This window comes from Myotis daubentonii, chromosome 16, assembly GCF_963259705.1.
Source record: "Myotis daubentonii chromosome 16, mMyoDau2.1, whole genome shotgun sequence".
NCBI classification, from domain to species: domain Eukaryota; kingdom Metazoa; phylum Chordata; class Mammalia; order Chiroptera; family Vespertilionidae; genus Myotis; species Myotis daubentonii.
In genome coordinates, this window is record NC_081855.1 from 49,002,662 (window position 1) to 49,021,978 (window position 19,317).

The following is a 19,317-nucleotide window of genomic DNA, read 5'->3' on the forward strand; positions in this document are numbered from 1 at the left end:
TGAGAACCGCTGCTCTAAAGCATTAAATTAGTTCCCAAGAATTAGGAAACTGTCCTTGAGCTGGAAATCCCTTCAGCCCCAACCTCAGCACCAGCCAGCTGTGATCTCTCTCTGCTCCTCATTGGCAGAGGGGATCTGAGTGTCCCTGTCGTCCGTTTTCTCCCCAGCCGCTGCTGCTTTGAGGAGGGAGCGGGATGGAGACAACCACCCACTGGTCTCCCCAAGGCTGAGCGTCCGCTACCGAGAGGGCATTTCTGGGTGTGTTTGATGTTACAATACAGACGGGCTGCAGTGCCAGTGCCCTCTCCCTGCCCTTGGTGGTGAGACTGGACAACCTGCTGCAGAGCCTCCCAACAGCCCGGTGGCACTGAAGGTGGAGCTGGCGAAGGCTGCCACCAACCTGGCCCCATGTTTACTAAACCTGAACCTCAGCAATAGCTTCCTCCTGCCTCTCCCACAGAAGGGAAAGGGAAGGTGTGTTGGATGAGGCTGAGCAGCCAGACCACCTCTCAGACTCTCTTCTGACATGTTCTAAGAGACAACAGAAGGCATCGAGACAGGAAGAATCCTGTGCACTCCCTATGCCGGTCTCCCTTTCCCCAGCCCCTCAGGTGGGGGCCCCCAGGCGTCTACAGGCTACATGTATGTGTGGTTCAGCAACTGCAACTTGAGTTTCCCAACATGGATGTTTCTGGAACCCCAGAGATGAAGTCAGGACTGGCCTATCTTTCAGGAAGCATCCCTGCTGGGAGGGAGGGCAGAGTGGTGTCTTGAAATTAATTTGAAGACACTGTGCTCAGTGTATCGATCCTGTCAGGTCCAGGCCCCAAATGCCTCGGGTCCCGAGTGAACCAAGGACCAGCGGAACCAGAACCTCACTAAGGAGACAGGGTACCAGTGGCAGCTCAGCGCGGCGTCTGGTGCGAAGCTTTATTTTGGCGATAGTTCCGTTCATCTTGGTACTTGGGCGTTAAGCAATAGCCAGAGGGCCTAAATTAGGAAATGCTCCTGGAGGCAGGATTGAAGCCTCCCGTTTTCTGACAGCAGCAACTACAAATGACAGGCATGCACAATGACTAATTTTAAACACACCAGTATTTTTTTTATTTTTCAGTATAAAAATCAAACACAATAAAACTTTGAAAACGATCAGCAGGGTCGGTTTTGATGCGAGGATGCACTCATTATGGTTCCGGCAAGGTTAGCATGGCTGCATTTCAGAAGCTGGCTCTAAGCACTTTATGGAGAGCAGGGCACCTTACCAAGCTCCAAAAGGTTGGACTCCTGGAAAAACTCAAGAGAAGTCAAGAGGGAAGGTCACTGCTGGGGGCGGGGGGGGGGGGGGGGCATTTCTGAGAAACGCAGATGAGACTGCTGTGAGCACAGGCTGTGTCAAACTGCTCAGCGAGGGCTCCCTCCCTCGCTCCTGGTGGAAAGGCCACCGGGCCCCAAACCACATTCCCTCCCTCCCCTGTCATTCTGCCGACGAAGGTCATCCACAGACCACACGTGTGGTGGCTTTGGCAATCAGAAATTAAAAATAAGCTCTGGTTTTTCCAGCCGCCGAAATAATCCCTCACCAAAGCTCAGACTGAGAACCTGAGAACCACAGTCTGGGTGAAGGGATGTCTGCTTTTCAAATGACCTGCTAATTCTTTGCAACCCACAGTAATTTGGTTTCTGTGAACCCACAGAAGCAGGCCCACCGAAAAGGGCCCTGTCTGCTAACCTGGAAGAGTCCTTGTACAAATGAGTCACAGGCAATGGGATCAGTCATGTTTAAGGCTGCCCCATTTTCCTGACATGAAAATATACCCTATTTTCATAAGGAGAAAGAAGCAAAGCTGCACTTGCATTGAGAACGTGGAATAGGCCCCACGGGTGCAGGGCACAGGCTCGGGAGAAGGTGGCGGCATTGCAGGACAGCTTTCTAGGCTTTCTGGATGGGGCAGCGGGGAGATGGACAGCGAGGGCCATCTGGAGAAACTGTAAGTTGCTTGGGGAATTAATGGCTGAGGGCTTATAGGACAATGGCGGAGCAAAGCTATTCTACTTTCCTGGCTGCAATGCCGTGAAGTACCTGTAGCATGTGGTTAACTCACTTTGGTCCAACACATTCTTTACTCTCATACATTAAAACAACATAAAGGAAACTGTTAGAGACCAGCGGCCTCCTGACAACTGAATTATTATTATGGTCCTAGGATGGTCCTTGAATACTTTCCATGTCTTTAAACCCAGATACGGTACATACAGTGAAAAATTTGCAAGTATCCAACATAATCCCCCAGCCCCTTAAAAAAAAAAAAAGTAACATTATCCTATACACAATATTACATAAAACCTCACAACATCCTTGGGAGGTAGATATCATTATGACCTTACATTTTTAATCAAAATATTAACATTATAGTTTCAAATAACAACTCAATCTCAAAGTAAAAGACAGTCCACTATTATGACATTTAGAGGAAATTTGCATTGTTTCTCCCACATACAAAGATTTGTTTACCATATTGTTGGCCTGTGGGGTAGACTATATACAGCTTGGATACACAGATGCACAGTCTTGTGTTACGAGCTCACACAAGTTTAAAGCCAACATGTCTCTTCTGAGTCCAAAGTGCTTAGAGGCAGCAGTCCCCAAACCCGGTTCACTGATCATTCTCAGAACCGTTCAGTCCTTTAGCCTTAGAGAACAGAGTCCTTTTCCTAGGGTGACCCAGGTCTAGCCTTTGGTTTTAAGTCACAATTGTCTTTATAGGCACTTAGATCCCGTTATTCTGCTTTTCTGAACTCTGCCTACAGAGAGTCTCTGAACTATACTGTCTGAGCACAAAAATAGTTCCCAATTTTTAAAAAGTGATAGGTATCTCTGTATCATAAACACAGAGGGAAAGGGGGTGGGGAGGCAGAAGAGGGTAAAGGGGAATAAATGGTGACAGAGAGTTGACTTTGGATGGTGAACAAACAATATACAGATGGTGTATTGTGGAATTATACACTTGAAATCTATATAATTTTATTATTAAATGTCACCCCCAATAAATTCAATAAAAATCAAGAGAGAGAGAGAGATCACTGTACATCTTCTTCTGCACAGCCTGATGCTATGTTCTAGGACAAAATGTTCTTCTCTTTTTTGACTCTTTGAGTCTTTGTGAAAGAGCTTAGACATGTCTGAGGGCTCAAATCTTGAGTGTCCCTGAGTTTCCAAATCTCCATTAGATACCTGTTCCCAGTGAGATATACTTTAAAAGTTAGAACTTTAAAAGATTTAACATTTGACATTTCCATTATGGTCTTATTGCCTGCCCTGGGATATATATAAAAAATACTACTTTTCCCCTTAAAACATTTAAAACCTCACATTTAGCAAAGGATAAAAAGAATAGTGATATAGAGGTTATTTGGAAGAACTTTATGTTGATGTGAGTTTTGGTAATACAGTGTTTCAACCAAGTAAAATTTTGTGTTTTTAAAATTTTCTCTTGGCGAAAGAAGTCTGAGGTCATTTTATATCTGGGCCTTAATGAAGGTGGGCCTCCTAACAAAATGTTAAGCATTTAAAAGGTGAGAAGTTTTGTCACTGACAGTCAGAAACTGAGTCAGGACAGCTCAGAGGTAACAAAGCCTAAGATTGGCTGGCTTCTCTGCACCAAGCACGTGTCTTTTTGGTGATGGTGGTGGTGGGCAACGGGAGACACTTCCATTTAGTTCTTTGCTAGTAGGACATACCTAGGCCACAATTAATGAAAAAAATATTTGGGGAGGCAGTTCTTTTCCTTTCCCACCCTCACCCCAATTATGTCATCTTGGCTGCAAGGGAACTTTTCAGGGGGTGGTTGTTTCTCAGACTGTGGTCTCCTAGGTAGGTGGTGGGAGGCCTGCTTTATGAGAGAGCTGGTGGGAAATGAAGCAGAGAGACCTACTAGGCTCTTGTCCAGAGGGGCTGTGGCTGAGAAGGTCAATGTGCTGCCTGAAGCTGCTTTAGGACTTCCTGTCCATCAGGGAAAGATGTGAGTCCCTGGGTATCTTGCTAAGATTCTCCTTCACCCTCTCCCACTATCCCCAGCAGAGGATGGCAGGGGTCATCAGTCAGTAGGAGTGCCTACAGAAGGCAGTGTTTACCTATGTGGTGGTAACTACTATATACCACCTGGTTCAACTCTAAGATTTAAGAATGTGGAACTTCCACATATAAATTTTATCTGGACTGGAAGTGGCCCCCATCCAGGCTCAGAATGTTACAATGAAAGTGCAGCCTTTGGAAGTCATTCAGAAAACCCATTAGTCACAGGGAAAATGAGGGTCATATAGACAAAAAGCGTCCCTAGGTGGATGGGGTGGGCCTTAGTTTCACTACCTTGGGGTGCAAAAGTTGGTGTCTTCAGTGAAGACTTCCCAATAATCTGGCAGAAATGCTCGATTTCCCTAGCTTTCTTTCCTACTAATCCTTGCTTCCAGATTCTTTCTTTTGTCCCCTGAAGAGTCAACAGGATGTGTGATATTTCAAGAATATAATAAGCAATGAGTATAAGGAACCTGGCACAGCTTGGAGTCTAGGATTATGGAAACACAGTGATATAGTGAAGACTACACACCAAAACACATCTAGTCTTTTAGCTGAAATCTCCAACATGTTGGGACTGTTGCCATGGAATTTCACAAAATCTTTTTTCCCGAGACAGACGCCATGCTACAAAGAGGGGATAAGCCATTTGTGCAGTCAGAGGTGGAACATTTTAATTACATAAACGAGTCTGAGCCTAGTGCTTACACCCTTTAGAAATATCAAGGCAGATACATAAAACACAAATTTACCAGGAATTTGGGATTCTTGGCTCTGGTGGAAATGTTCAGGAAGCTGACTCTTAATTTGTAAATAGGCTCGGTGAAATTGTCCCTGGAAGCAGAATTTATTTTCCCTAACACAAGCTCTTACAAAGGAAAAAATAAAACAGGCTTTGGCAAGCAGCTGCAGGTGCCAGTTTGTGTGTACACTTTGGGGAAGATCAAAATACCTTCCTGTTTTTTGTTCCTCTCCACCATCCTCTTCACATTCACAACTTGGTGGTTAAAGGAAAAACTTAACAACACTACCATTTTCACATCAAAGATATGTGAAACAGATATTCATATACAGACTCTTCTGCTTAATACTTAATGCTGCATAAATGCTTACTTTTACAAACATTCATGGGTATTTAATACCCATACATTAAAAGCTTTGAAAAATAAGTGGTTAGGGCATAATCACATAAATTTAAAGTTGGAAGAGACCTTAGAGAATGTCTAAATCCAACTCTTATTCAAAAGTTGAGGCAACTTGGTTTTAAGAGTTTAAGCGATTTGCCCAAAGTCCTACAGCTAATTAGGGGCAAATGTGGAATTAGCACACAGATTCTGTGACCCCTATTCCAGTGTTAATTTTACAATTATAACAGAGCTTTTCCTTGATAGCATGCTTCTCTTAAGAGTAAAGATGACTAGAACCATCTGCAGAACTAAGATTAGACATTCAGGAATTTCTGCGGAATACGGTGGCTCCATTTAAAGAGACAAAAAACAACCTGTCCGACGAAGAGCCTGCCAGTGGAGGCGCCCCCGCCTCACCCCACCATGAAGCTCAGCTCTGACCTAAACAACATTCATGGTGTCTATCCCTGAGTCCTCTCCTGTGGGGAGAGGGAGATGAAGTTATCCTTTTTGGATTCTTTGGTTTTTTTGTTGTTTTTAAATGGTTGGAAAGTTTGCTTTGGGTCTGCACACTAATACTCTATGAAGGAGACAAAGAACTTCAGGTAGTGGTGGTGTTGCTTTTTCTCCCCTGGTGCTGCTAAACCATCTTCCTCCTCAGAACCCAGCTCTATCCATCTTTTTTTTTTTTAATTCTCACCCGAGGATATTTTTTCCATTGATTTTTAGAGAGAGTAGAAATGAGGGAGGGGACAGGAGAATGAGAGAGAGAGAGAGAGAGAGAGAGAGAGAGAGAGAGAGAGAGAGAGAGAGAAACATCAATGTGAAAAAGACACATTAATTGGTTGCCTCCTACACACGCCCCTATTGGGGCTGGGAGTTGAACCTGCAACCCAGGTATGTGCCTTTGACGAGGAATTGAACCCAAGACCCTTTGATCCTTTGGTGTATGGGCTGACCCTCTAACCACTGAGATACTGGCCAAGGCCCAGCTCTGCCCATCTTGATCACCGGAAATGGATGCCATAGCCCACAGTGGACAACTTCCTGGAGTTTCCATGGCAGTCTATATTGAAAACCATCAGTTTTTCTGTGTAGGATTTCTCCTGTAGATGACTTCTTTAACCCAAAGCAGCTTTTAATTGGAGATGGAGGGTAAAGAGTAGAAGCAGATGTATTATCAGATGACTTCGGGTTTTTGTTTTTTTTGCTTATGTGATAAGAAAAGGATCTGATGTTCCAATCTGAGTCTTCAGTTATTGATAACAGACAGTTATTTTGTGGATAGTCATTTCCATGCTATTAGACTCTAATTGGGATGGGGAGATTAGATGCTAACTCTCGGCCTTTTGTTAAATGCAGAAGGACAAGACTTCCCATAAGGTCACTGGCCAGCTCTTCTGTGTGGACCTGGGCTCATGGCCTTTTGGCACTCTTGGCTGACAAGAGCGTTTCATGCAGCACTACGGGGGGACTCTTCCAATTGGCAACAAACTCCATGGTATGCCTGTCCTATTGATGCAAAAGAAAGTGACCAAATACTTCTCTGGTTTTTAAATATCATAAAATTCATGTCCCTGATGGGAAAACAAAGGTTTCACAAAAGTAGTAACATTGGCATTATCTGCAACTTCTGAATGGAGACAGTGTTTCTCTGTTGCCCACGTGAGCATGACCCTCTGGATACTGAAAATGGTACGAAAGAGAGTCTGGAACTGAGTTTGTTTTGAGAGTGATTTGTTAGGTAGGGGTATCGGTTTTTAAAAACAATGTGGAATGCTCAGGCGTGAATCATCTCTGGGGCCAGATGTTCACTTCAGCATGGCTCTGTGTTCTCCTCGGGCTATATGAGATGAAAACTCATACCGATCATGGCTTCGATACCCACACATGTTACACTCAAAAGGATCACGAAAGCCGTGGCAACCCATGTGAATGGTGAACATCACATAATCCAGAAAGAGGACTCGACAGTGGTCACACCGATACACATCCATCATCTCCCCTTCTTTGTTGATCACTTTGATGGAGTCTCGTGGGCAGTTGGGTGGGGGCTTGAGGAGTTCATAAGAGCGGGGTATCTCTTTCAGAAGTGGTATCCCATTGCGGGCCCGAGGAGGGACCAGGTGATTTTGCTGGTAGATGTGATTCTGGCGTTCTTCATGGTTGCTGTCAGTGTCTGTGGAGTCATGGCCACTGTTGTTGGGGGAGAGGCCTCTTTCAGTAGGTAGGCTCTTCTCTGGCAGGTGGATCTGTTTCTTTTCCAGGTCCTGCGCAGCACCATTCGGCATCTCTGCACGGGTAAGGGCTATGGGATATATGCTGCTGATAACAGGGACCATCTCTGAGGTGGGAGCAGGCGGCGTCTGGACTAAGGGGCGCAGTGCCTCGGCACCAAGATAGCTGATGGCATTATTGATGGCTTGGTCCATCATCCGGGTTTGTATTATCTCACTCTCTTTCTCGTACATATAGCTGGGATTATAGTTGACATCAAAGCAGTGGCGCTTCTCACCTAGAACAAGTAAAAAGAATGAATTACAAAAGGAAAAACACAAAGGCAGAGCAATTATAAAATGATTTTCCAGAGTCCTTGAAAAGAGAGAAAGGACATGTTGCCTGCAGGTACACCCAACCCATGCAGAATGGTTCCATACGGTGCTGACGTCTCAGGGGACAGTGGCTGACAGCACACGTTAGGGCAGTCCACATAAATTAGGTTAGCAGGCAAAAGGGGGAGTCAGAGATGTCATTACATTGAAACTACAATGTGAGTTGTTTCCACTGCTCTTGTCAGAGGGAAACTCTGGAGGAAGTGAAGCGAGAGAACACGAGGACAAGGTTTAGTGGGGGCTCCTTGTGCAGGGGCACGGGGGCGTCTGCACTTCTGTGCATGAACTACTAAGACACAGTCAATTCCCCAACTTTTATTTTGCTTGTTATTTTCTCCTGGTAACACCAAGGGAGCCAGGGCGATGGACGTATTGCCAAAAGCGGGGATGATCTATGACTGGCCTGCAGCTTTTAAAATAGCTACAGAGGTAGAAATAATAGCTCCAGAAACTCCCCACTCCCTATACTTGCCACTCCCCAAACGCATCAGCCACCAGACAGACTGAGATTTAAGTAAAAGAGCTTCAAATGTAGAAAGTTTTAGAAAAGTTTTCTTGATGAAAGATCATGATCTTTGTCCCTTTCATATAGTGTGTGATTCTTTTGCTTAAAAAAAGGTATCACTAATACATATGTAATCATTAGGACCTATCTCACACTTAACTGAAAAAATTATTTGTGGTCACCCTTTCCTACTTCTCATGTCAAACTGCTGAGAGATTTTGAAAACAGAGTTTAGCCACCTTTAAGGCGTGTGGGTGTTGTGTGTTAGAAAACCAAGGCTCTCTGGCCACAGGGAAGGCAGGAGCAGGGCGTACAGAAATGGCAGATGTGCTCAGTGGTGAGTGGCAGGTCAAAGGGAGAGAAGCAGGAAAGATGTGTCAAGAGCTGGAAGTGGGCATAAATGTGATGCTTTTTCATTCTGTAGACATTGGGTTCTGGAGAGATTTGCTGAACCATACCCTCTCTTCTGTAACATTTCTTAGGCATGCTGTGGTTCCAAAATTTGTCACCACCAGACAGTAAAGGGTTCAACAATGAAAAGCCAATATAAGAAAACAAAAGGATTAGAAGAACAAGTTCCTTTTCTTGAGATCTTTCCAACCTAATAGGAGAGAAATAAGATCTGTATATATGGAACTGGAGAAAAATGCTAAAAGTTGTGAAAGGGATGTGCCCTATGGAGGCCTTTGATTTTATTCTAAATGCCATGTTTGAAGCATTTACGCAGGAGAGTAATGTGTCTTCTGTAAAAAGAATTATAAGGCAAGGTGGTTTGGTACAAATCATTTACTTAAGTGTTAAATGAATGCAAACATTTCAGGAATACTTGGGGTAGGGAAATCATTCTTGGATAACCTAAATTTTGAGAAGAGTCTTGAAATGGTAGGATTTTGATTTTTTCATAGAGGTAGGTGGGACATCCTAATTGAGGGAGAAGCATGAATGAAGGTAGAAAAGGGGGTCTACAGCAAGGAAGACTGAAAGTCTGGATATAGCTAATATCAGACGTATGAAATAAAGTATTTCTCAAGCTTCACTTAGTCCTTCACATTCTGCAATATTCACACACTAGGGTGGTTTGGTGGTTGACAGCATGAACACTAGAGTCACATGGACTGGATTTGATGCTGGCTCATCAGTTACTAGTTGCATGACCTTGGGCAAGTTACTTAACCTCTATGGCTCCAAGTCCTCTTGTAAAATGGGGATAATAATCGTATCTACCTCGAAGACTCCCTGGTAAGCATTTAGAACAGTACCTGGCACACAGAAAATACTTGGTAAATATCAGGGTTTTTTTGTTTTGTTTGAATCAGTTTCCTTTTTTTCTTTTGTTAAAATAAATCAGTTTTTTAAGAAAACGGTGTCACGCCTTAGCCAGTTTGGCTCAGTGGATAGAGCTTCAGCCTGGGGACTGAAGGATCCCAGGTTCGATTCTGGTCAAGGGCACATGCCTGGGCTGTGGGCCTGATCCCCAGTGGGTGGTATGCAGGAGGCAGCCGATCAATGATTCTCTCTCATCATTGATGTTTCTATCTCTCTCTACCTCTTCCTTCCTCTCTGAAATCAATAAAGACATATATATTTAAAAAAAAAGAAAAAAAAGAACACTGTGTCACTAACATATATGGAAAACCAGAATCACTTGCCACAAAAAGAAGGTAACTATGAAAAATAAAGATGATGAAACAGAGTAATCAATTCAATTTTGATCAGACTCTACTGTGAGTACTTGAGACAAAGATCCACCCTGTCTTTGTTCAAAACAGAAATCACCAAGAGTGTTCAACGACTAGCATTAAAATAAGTTCCAATCTTTCTTCTTGATATAATCAGGGAGATTGAAAAAGAACTAAAAAGAAAATAAATTTCTTGCCATGTGGATCAAGGTTTTTAAAAGGCCTGTGGGCCTCCTGGCACTTTGTATCCCACATTTTGGGAGAGACTGAAAAAAGATAACCCATGGTGGGACCACATGATGGGCATTCTGAATGGTCAACCATAAGGTTTGGATTTGAATAAACAGCAAACCATGTCATGCCCTTGAGCAAGGGAGGCTTGTGGTGGAAATGTTTTCAGGATATTAATGTAACAGCAATGTGTAAGATGAACCAGAACATAGAGAACTGGAGCTAGAAAGACCAGCTAAAAGATTTAATGTAATCGAATGGATTTGTCCCACATCCCCACTACCTTAAGGCCAACCTGAGAGACTTTAGACAAATACCTGAGAGAAAAAATATGCAAAGAAAAACATCATGCCTTGGCAACTCAACAAAAAGCAACAGAAAAGCAGACATTTGCTTTCTTATTTTCAGCTTCCAGATCAGATGTATCTTTGATCAAGGCTGTTTGGAAGAATGAGACTGACAACAGGAAAGCCAGCTAAGGTCACAATTGTTCATTCCCCTAAGAGTGACACAGAAGTGATGAACTTTGGTTTCTTGGCCTTTTCAAGGTTGCTGATGATTTTCCAGTGTGGCTAGCTCACTCAACTCCCCATACCAGGGGTCCCTGAGAATCTTTTTATCTTTTCTCCCAACAATGAGGCTCCATAAATTTTCTAGGGTGGGACAGGTACAACACAAACTCTGCTTTTATCCTTTCTCCCAAGAGTTGGTTATACTTCATTAGGCCTACAATTTCACAATCTATACCACCTGCAGCACATGTCAGAGAACAGCTGAGTGCTAAAGTTGTAAGAGGCAAAACATTAAGAGGAAAATGAACCCCTGGATGAGTGGAAATAGGTGACTGTGTTCTGCGGTTAACGCAGACCATTGTTCATTGTGAAGAGGATGGGAGAGCCTCAGATCTTCACGTGCACGTACCCTGCAGTCATCAGATCCCCTCATCTCTGGGTTACGGTAACTTGAGTCGTGCAGATGATTATCAGTCACCTGTAGACTCGATGACTCAATGTGTATGAAACTCAGAAGGGGTAAGCTACAGTAATTGAAAAGCCAACAGCTCACGTTTCTTTAGTAACACACTCATAAAAAAGGTTAGTCAAACCACAACAGTGTAACTGCTCCCAAACCTGCACGGAGCCTCTAGTCCAGCTTCTAGTCAAAATCATACCACACCTTTGAATGACTAATGATAGCAGCTTTAGGCTGAATTAGAGGTTTTGCTTCCAATGAAAATACAAATGGCAACAACAAGTCCTAAGTTTAGAAACCAAGGCTGCTTGGTTGGGCCATTCCCTACCATTGATTCTTTTTTAAAATATATTTCTATTGATTTCAGAGAGGGAGGGAGAAGGACAGAGAGATGGAAACATCAATGATGAGAATCATTGATTGGCTGCTTCTGCACACCCCCTAATGGGAATGGAGCCTGCCCTTGAACAGAATCGAACCCAGGACCCTTCAGTTTGTAGGCCAACACTCTATTCACTGAGCCAAACCAGCTAGGGCAGTGGTTCTCAACCTTCTGGCCCTTTAAATACAGTTCCTCATGTTGTGACCCAACCATAAAATTATTTTCATTGCTACTTCATAACTGTAATGTTGCTATTGTTATAAATCGTAATGTAAATATCTGATATGCAGGATGGTCTTAGGCGACCCCTGTGAAAGGGTCATTCGACCGCCAAATGGGTCGCGACCCACAGGTTGAGAACCGCTGAGCTAGGGCCTGTAATTATTTTTAAAGGTGTTGATCCCTAATATTTAGGCTTTGGTAATATTACTAAGCAACCACCTGTCCTGAATTGCTGCAATGTGGCCAGGGTATATGATTGTTGGCTTCTAAGTGCCAACTTCAAAGTATAGAATCACAGCCTAAAGCTAAAAGAGCATGTGGATTCCATCCTCTGCCTTTAGGGTCAAGGTACAAGACCTACCACCCTAATCTGTTTACTTCTGGTCTTTATAATGCACAGTACCCAGCACTATGCCTTACATTGTAATACTAATAAGAATAGTTACTATTTATTGAGCCTCTACTATATATCCAGTGCTGTCCTAGGTACTTTACATATTGCCTCATTTTACCTAAGATGAATTATCATCTCTTAGACATATGAAGAACCTAAAGTGCAAACAGTCTGATTAACTTGTCGAGGTTGCTCAGTTGGTAAAATGGAGAACCAGGATGCAAACCCACTATGTGTTTCAGCATTAACTGCTGTTTCCTGGTCGCTACCTTGCCCAAGGTGGCACAATCCCAGCACTGCTTTGTTCTCTAAGAACCAGCACCATGCATTCAAGAAATATCTATGATGCAGAATTGTGATGTCTGCAAGGTGTTCAATGGAGTGTCTGGCATATGTAAGAACTCAATAAATGATAGATCTATCATCATCATCACCATCACACCATTTTAGGAGTTTTGAAGAATACACACATAATTGCAATCCATAGGAGATGCAGCATTTACACAGTTTCTTACAAATCAATATCCTTAATACTATGTGGTGAAACCAAGTATAGAGTAGCCAAGTGAGTGAAGAGAAAAGTACAGACCACTTCTCAACTATGCCACACATAATACAGCACAAATATCAATCTATTCTTTTCTTTAAAGTTTTCTTACAATGGGAGGTGGTGGCAGTGATGGGAGGTGGTGGTAGGGAGGTAGTGGAGACAGACACATATATAACATAAAGCAGACGGTTAACCTTGCCTTGAGTGCAGAGGGAGAGAGCTCAGGAGAGTAGGGGAATGTAGACCATGTGTACCTTTAAGGGCAGATGTGAGGGTGGGCACTTCAGACAGAGCATGGGAAGAACATTACATGGAAGTAGAACAGTATAGAAGTGCGAGTACATTGTGGCTGAATGAAGGGAGTAGTTGGCTGAAGTAATAATATTAGAAAAGGTAAATTGGAGACAAAGTGTGGAAGGCTCAGACTGCCTGCATTGTTTGGATTTTATTCCAATGGGGAGCCATTGGAAGTTTTTTTTTGAAGCGGGGGAAATGATTTAAACATTATAAAAATAACACAATTCCAATATTACCATCATCATGATGGGTAATGTGAAATATTCAGATTTGCTTTGTTTTTAAGTTTCTTCAAGTCACTTGAATGTATTGCTGCTACCTTCATACCATTTTCCATGTGTATTATCACTTACTGCAAGCATATATCCAAAAAGAAAAAAGGCAGGTTAAGTAGGGTAAATGGAATATCTGATGATGATTATGGCTCTAATCTCAATCTAAATAAGACTAAAGTGACTAACACTTCTTCCAGGAGGAGGAAAGCAGAGGGGGAGCCACAGAATAAGAAGCAGGAAGGAGAGAGAACAGAGAGAGCTGTGAGGGTGGCAGTGAGGAAAACTGAGCTGTAGACCACAATTTTTTTTTTTTATGCAGAGGTCTTGTCCTCTGTGAAGTGCTACTTGGATGTTGTCTGTCCTGATGGAGTCACCAGTGGGAGATAACTTCTTTTCTCAAGAAAACACACCATGGGGGGAGGATGAAGAGGGTAAAAGGGCCACATATATGGTGATGGAAGGAGAGTAGACTTTGGGTGGTGAGCACACAATGAAATAAGAAATGATGTATCACAGAATTATAAACTGGGAACGCATATAATGTATTAACCAATGTCACCCCAATAAATTCAGTAATAAAAAATGAGAACACACCCTTGAAGGAGAACGACTGCCCTTTTTCAGAGCTTTTCTTCCACGAGCTTCATGTCTAAACTCATCCCTGTCCACAGCCCCCGTGCCCCACACATGACACACACTGCTCTGGGTGCCCCTTAGGCCCTGCTTTTCAGCTCTAGGTTCTGGCCCTGCTCTGTCACCTATCTCTCTGACCCCCTTTCCCTCCTTGGTAAAAGAACTTCACTGGGTGGTTCCTAATGTCCCTTCAAGATCTAAAATGCTATGACTTAATACATATAGGAGCATGGATTCCAGCCTTTTGGGACAGGGTGGGAGAAGTTGCTTTGTGCTTTTAGAAACAGGTATTAAAACTGCTGCTGTCACTCTGTTAACCAAAGCGGACAATTTCTCTTCAGTTACTTCACAGGGAGAATCGATGGTGTTTGCTGAAGTGTCAAAACCTCACTCATATGTTTACCGCAGGTGAGTGAGATATTTTTTCATGTTCATTTAGACATGAAAACTTCCTTTAATAAAGTAATGCATAAAATAAAATAAGGAGATGCTATGGTCTGAATACCACATCTGTTTTTGGAAAAAGAATGTAAATCAGAAAAAGCAATATGCAGAAATGTCATCATTTCCCGCCTCCCCTCAGGAAAGAAATCTGGCCTCTATTTTGAGCCAAGTACTTGAAGATGGCCTAGTTAGAAGTATAGTCCAACAAGTTTATAATAGGAGAAAAAGATTCAGAGAAAGGACAACCCCTAAAAGGGTTGGGCACTAAAAGTAAAGTCTTCTTGTTCTTTGAAAAGAACAACTAAGAATAATTATTTTGATGATGGAAGATGCTGATTTCTAATGAATGCGTGTCAATTTATTTCCCATTTTAGAGAAAGTGATACAAATTTATTGGAGAATTAGGGAAAAATGATTTTATTTTTCTCCTATTGATGTAATTGCACTCTTACTCTTCAATAGAGTCATAGTTTTTGTGTTTCTAAATGCATTTAAACTTAATCCAATAGGTCCCTCTTCCTCAGTTCGATTCTAATGGATGAGAAATGTTACCTACTGGTAATTATCTCTAGCCTGCTGGGAAAGTATCAGGCTGACCTGATTATATAATTTTACCCTTACCCTCATAGTTCAAGAGGGCAGGGAAGCCAAGGTATGTCTGAGAGCTGTGCAACTGTCAGCAAGGATTAAAGGGAGTGACTCATTCTTCCTTCACACTTTACCCACTGCCATTTCCCTGGCAGCTGATCTTTTCAGAAAACCGAGAGGAAATATAGGAGAGAGAAGAGAGGAGAGAAGGGGGAGGAGGGAAACATTAGCCCCATATATTTTACATCACTTCATATCACATTGTCATAATGTTCCTTTTCCTGCCCCCCTTGATATTTTCTATCAAAAAGATTGATTCAGTTAAATGACCTAAAAGCTTATAAAAACATCTCTAAAAGGTTCAGGATATAAGGTAATGCTAGAAGATTAGAACAATGTTTAGACACAGGAATATCATGTGCGTGGCAGGAGCTTTATAACCATCTCATGATGAATGAATGGACAAAAAAGTGAATGAACAAGCAGTGATTTCTAAGTCAGATATATGACTGTTGAGCGAACACAGCTGTTTTATAGAATCTCAGATTCATCTTATTAAAAATACCCCTAAAATATATGATATGGTTCCTAACATAAACACCATACCTATACAACCTTGAGAAAAGAGTTATATAAAGTCATTCATAAGAGCTTGATAAACACAAAGGGTATTCATAATTGCTATCTTTTCTAACTCATCTCACAGACTTGTAGAATGATAGAGCTGGGAGGGACCTTTCTGATCACTTCATCACCTATTCGGTCTCCTCATTTCACAGATGAGTAAACAGAGGCTCAGAAAGGTTACATGATTTGTCTAAACACACGAACAGTTAAGAAATGACTGAGCTAGAATCAGAACCTGGGTCTTTTGGCTTCTAATCCAGGGTTCTTCCTACTGCACTATACCACAATTTACCAAAAAAACTTCCCCCAATTATTTGGGTGCCCTGAAGCTCTGCAGTTACTACACCTCAGTGCAAATTAAGAGCTAACTCTACTGGGTTTCCTGATTCCACAAAGAGAGAATGTGATGGGTTCAGAAGATGAAAGAAATCAATCTACAAGATCAGCATTTCTCATGAGTCTGGAAATGGAGGCATGAAAATCCTCTGGTCACAATGGTAACAAACAAATGGAACATCAATCCCTGATGCAACGAGTAAAATGGCATGGACCTGGACATATGAAACATGTGGGTTCTTGTTGGTTTGTTTATGTTAATCCTCACCCAAAGATATTTTTCCATTGATCTCAAGAGAGAGTGGAAATGAGGAGGAGAGAGAAACATTGATGTGAGAGAGACACATCGATTGGTTGTCTCCCACATATGCCCGGACCAGGGCCAGGGATTGAAACTGCAACCGAGGTACATGCCCTTGACTGGAACTGAACCTGTGACTCTTCAGTCCAAGAGCTGACACTCTATCCACTGAGCAAAACTGACCAGGGTAAAATATGTGTTTTTAAATCCATGAAAATACCAAAGCAACTTTTATTATATTAGGTAGGGCTATGGCTCAACAATAGGTGTGGGGTAGCTATAAGAAGTAGGTACTTTCTCTCATATTTTAGTTCTCTTAGACCAAAATGCATTGACCATAACTGAATTTAAATTAAGGCACTTTACATTTTTTTCTTGCCCATTTCCCCCCATGAACCTCCCCACATCAGCTAGAGTCAAAACTTCCCCGAATTAAATTATGCTCATGGCATAGAATAACAATCAAAGCTTTCTTCTGTACTCCAGTCACAACTTCTTCATATAAGCAAAGCTCAAAAGAGATATGAGCAACATCTTAAAATAATATCTTGGCATCACAATTGGTCCACTGTGCCTAACTCCATATGGAAGTTACTACATACGCCCTGACATCTTTCACCAAGGAGAGGAAAGATGGTAAGGAGGAAGGCGGTCTCTCTGAACTAAAATGCAACAACTATAGTCTGACAAAATTTATTCTTAAAGTGACTAAAAGGGTACAAACACTTTTCAGCTAATCAAAATAAGTAAGCATAAATATCAAGTTAGGTAATTTTGAAATATATGGGTTCTTTCATTATATCTCTATAATTCACATAAAATGTCAGCCTGTAAGAAATTATCCAGACCAGAATAAATTAACAAGATTTAAAAAGCAGATAGGCACTTAATATCTGTAAAAGCTATTGAAAAGAATGAATAAACACAAAAGGACTGGAATAAGACATCAACAGCAACAGCAGCTTTGGAAAAACAGACTGACAGATTTCTAAAATATCATTGGTGTCGAGCGAGGTCTATTTTCATGTGATAACTATTTTTGTTCAATAGCACTTTCAATTTATAGCAAAACTGATACATTTAATTCAGCTGCCTACTTCACAAATACAAATCTATTTTAAATATCATGGTCATGTTTATGTAAGCATCTGGGACAGTTCAGCAAAATATCTCTGCCCTTCAGCAGTCCTAATACTTTAATGGACATAATTATTTCTTAGTCATCTCCTTATGTTGTATTTTTTGACAATGTGAAAACCAATGGCATAAAAATTAACTCCAGTAAGATAAATGACTAAATCAAATCTTATTATTTAAATCTGTGTTTTCCCAAACACTTTCTCTTAAAGCCAATTATGAATCAAATTCAAGAAAATATGGCAATACGTTTTAGAGCATGAAAAAAGTTTTGAGCATGATAACGGAACCAACTTGTAAAATATAATTACAAAAGATTACAAAAAATGTTATCTTGAACATCTTACTTGCACAAACTCATGCAACATATGTCACTCAGAATAAAGAGGAAGGAATAGCATTTTAAACACCAACTCCATTTAGGAAATTGGATACCAAATACTCCCATCTTCAGTTGTGAAGATTCTTTAGTTAAAATATTTTATTCTATTTGCTCTAGTTCTCAAAATGAATCACAAAAAATAAACGTGAGCAATGGAAAACCAATAACCTGTTTGAACAGAAATTAAGTTAGGAAGGGCCTGTGTAATAAGCATCCTATGTTATCGCATTCAAACTCTCTGCCGACAGCAGCAGGAAGAGGGCTTTCTTCTTACCGATGAACTTCTGAGGCATGGAGCTTTTTCGCTTGGCCACATTGCTGGCTAATCTGTCCAGGACCAGGGCTCTCTCACTCCCCATCTCTGCTTTGAGGTGTCTTGCCTCCGCACTTGCTGGTTTGGGAAAATGTAAAAAGAAGAGGGGGAAAAATTGGTAAATGGGGAAGAACAACAAATAAACTGGAAGAAAAAATGTCAGATATCTGGTACATCATCTTTTGTTACCGGTTATTATTGCTCAGATTGCTGCCTGGGGGACCTGCTGTGGTCAGTGAAGACAGCAACAGGGCACATTCAAATCTTGCAGTCCTTCTGCTGAGATGGAAAAGCCCAACCCATCCCCAAATAGTACCTTCATTAGCAAGAGGAAGTATTAAATAAACAGAATGGACGTGGTTGGTTGCAAAAAGATAGAGAGATCTTCTAACCTCCGATCAGCCTTCTTTCTGATTCTGAGTAACTGCGTGTGACACCTGCAGACTGATATAATTCTTCTTAACAACTTTGGAAAAAAAAAAAAAGTATGGTGCCCCAGATTTACTGCTCTGTTTATGTTAATAGCACTTTTGAAAATAGATACTCTTACCCAGACAGCAAGAAATCTACTCAGTGATTTGTGTATTGAAATTGTGAGTGGTTTTTTTCTTTCTTTCTTTTTTTCCCCCCAGCATGCTTCTTTCAGTTCCTATCTTTTAAAATTCTATTTCTCTGGGCTCTGCATTATCTGTTTCATATGCTCTTCACATTTAAAAATGGTCTCAGTTAAAATTTCCCTGAGCAACACGTCTGTCTTGAAATTAAAGAGCAATTTGTATAATGCATCTTTATTACATTTCTAATGAAAAAATGTGAATAAAAATTGCCTAAGAAAGTGATCTAATTGTTAATCCACGAACAGACCTTCCAGTGGTGTAGGCCTGTGGTTCCCAGATGTGCCACCGATTATGAGCATGTAAGACACACCTATGCGCAGGCCCCACTTTCAGATCAATTAAATCAGGATCTCTGGTGTAGGGGCCTAGGCAACAGATTTGTAAAGGTCTCCAAATTATTTTAAAATGCAGCCAGAATTGAGAACCACTAGAAGAATATCTAATCAACCAAACAGTTAGTGGGAATAAATATAGTATAATTTACTCTTGTACAGCAAGCAGTCCCCTACAAGAGTTCATGCTTAAAGTTCAGAGATACAAGCTGCTCTAAATATAGGGCTTTAAACTTTAACACATGATGCTACTAAACCCAAGCTAGAGACCAGCAAACTTTTTTTGTAA

At 41.6% G+C, this 19,317-nt stretch overlaps 1 protein-coding gene across 2 annotated transcripts; it reads right to left on the reverse strand.

Annotated features, from left to right (window-relative positions):
* Positions 1 to 6,394: 6,394 nt before the first annotated feature.
* IKZF3 (IKAROS family zinc finger 3) lies at positions 6,395 to 18,583 on the reverse strand. Of its 2 annotated transcripts, none has more exons than XM_059670895.1 (3): positions 18,396 to 18,583; positions 18,041 to 18,157; positions 6,395 to 7,714 (listed from the first exon to the last, which is right to left on the reverse strand). In XM_059670895.1, the coding sequence occupies exons 2-3, from the start codon at positions 18,123 to 18,125 to the stop codon at positions 7,011 to 7,013; spliced, it is 789 nt and encodes a 262-aa protein (XP_059526878.1). In that variant the 5' UTR covers positions 18,126 to 18,157; positions 18,396 to 18,583; the 3' UTR covers positions 6,395 to 7,010. The 2 variants fall into 2 exon arrangements, with proteins under 2 accessions (XP_059526878.1, XP_059526877.1); XM_059670894.1 differs by having other exon boundaries at positions 18,269 to 18,402.
* Between the last annotated feature and the right edge of the window lie 734 nt (positions 18,584 to 19,317).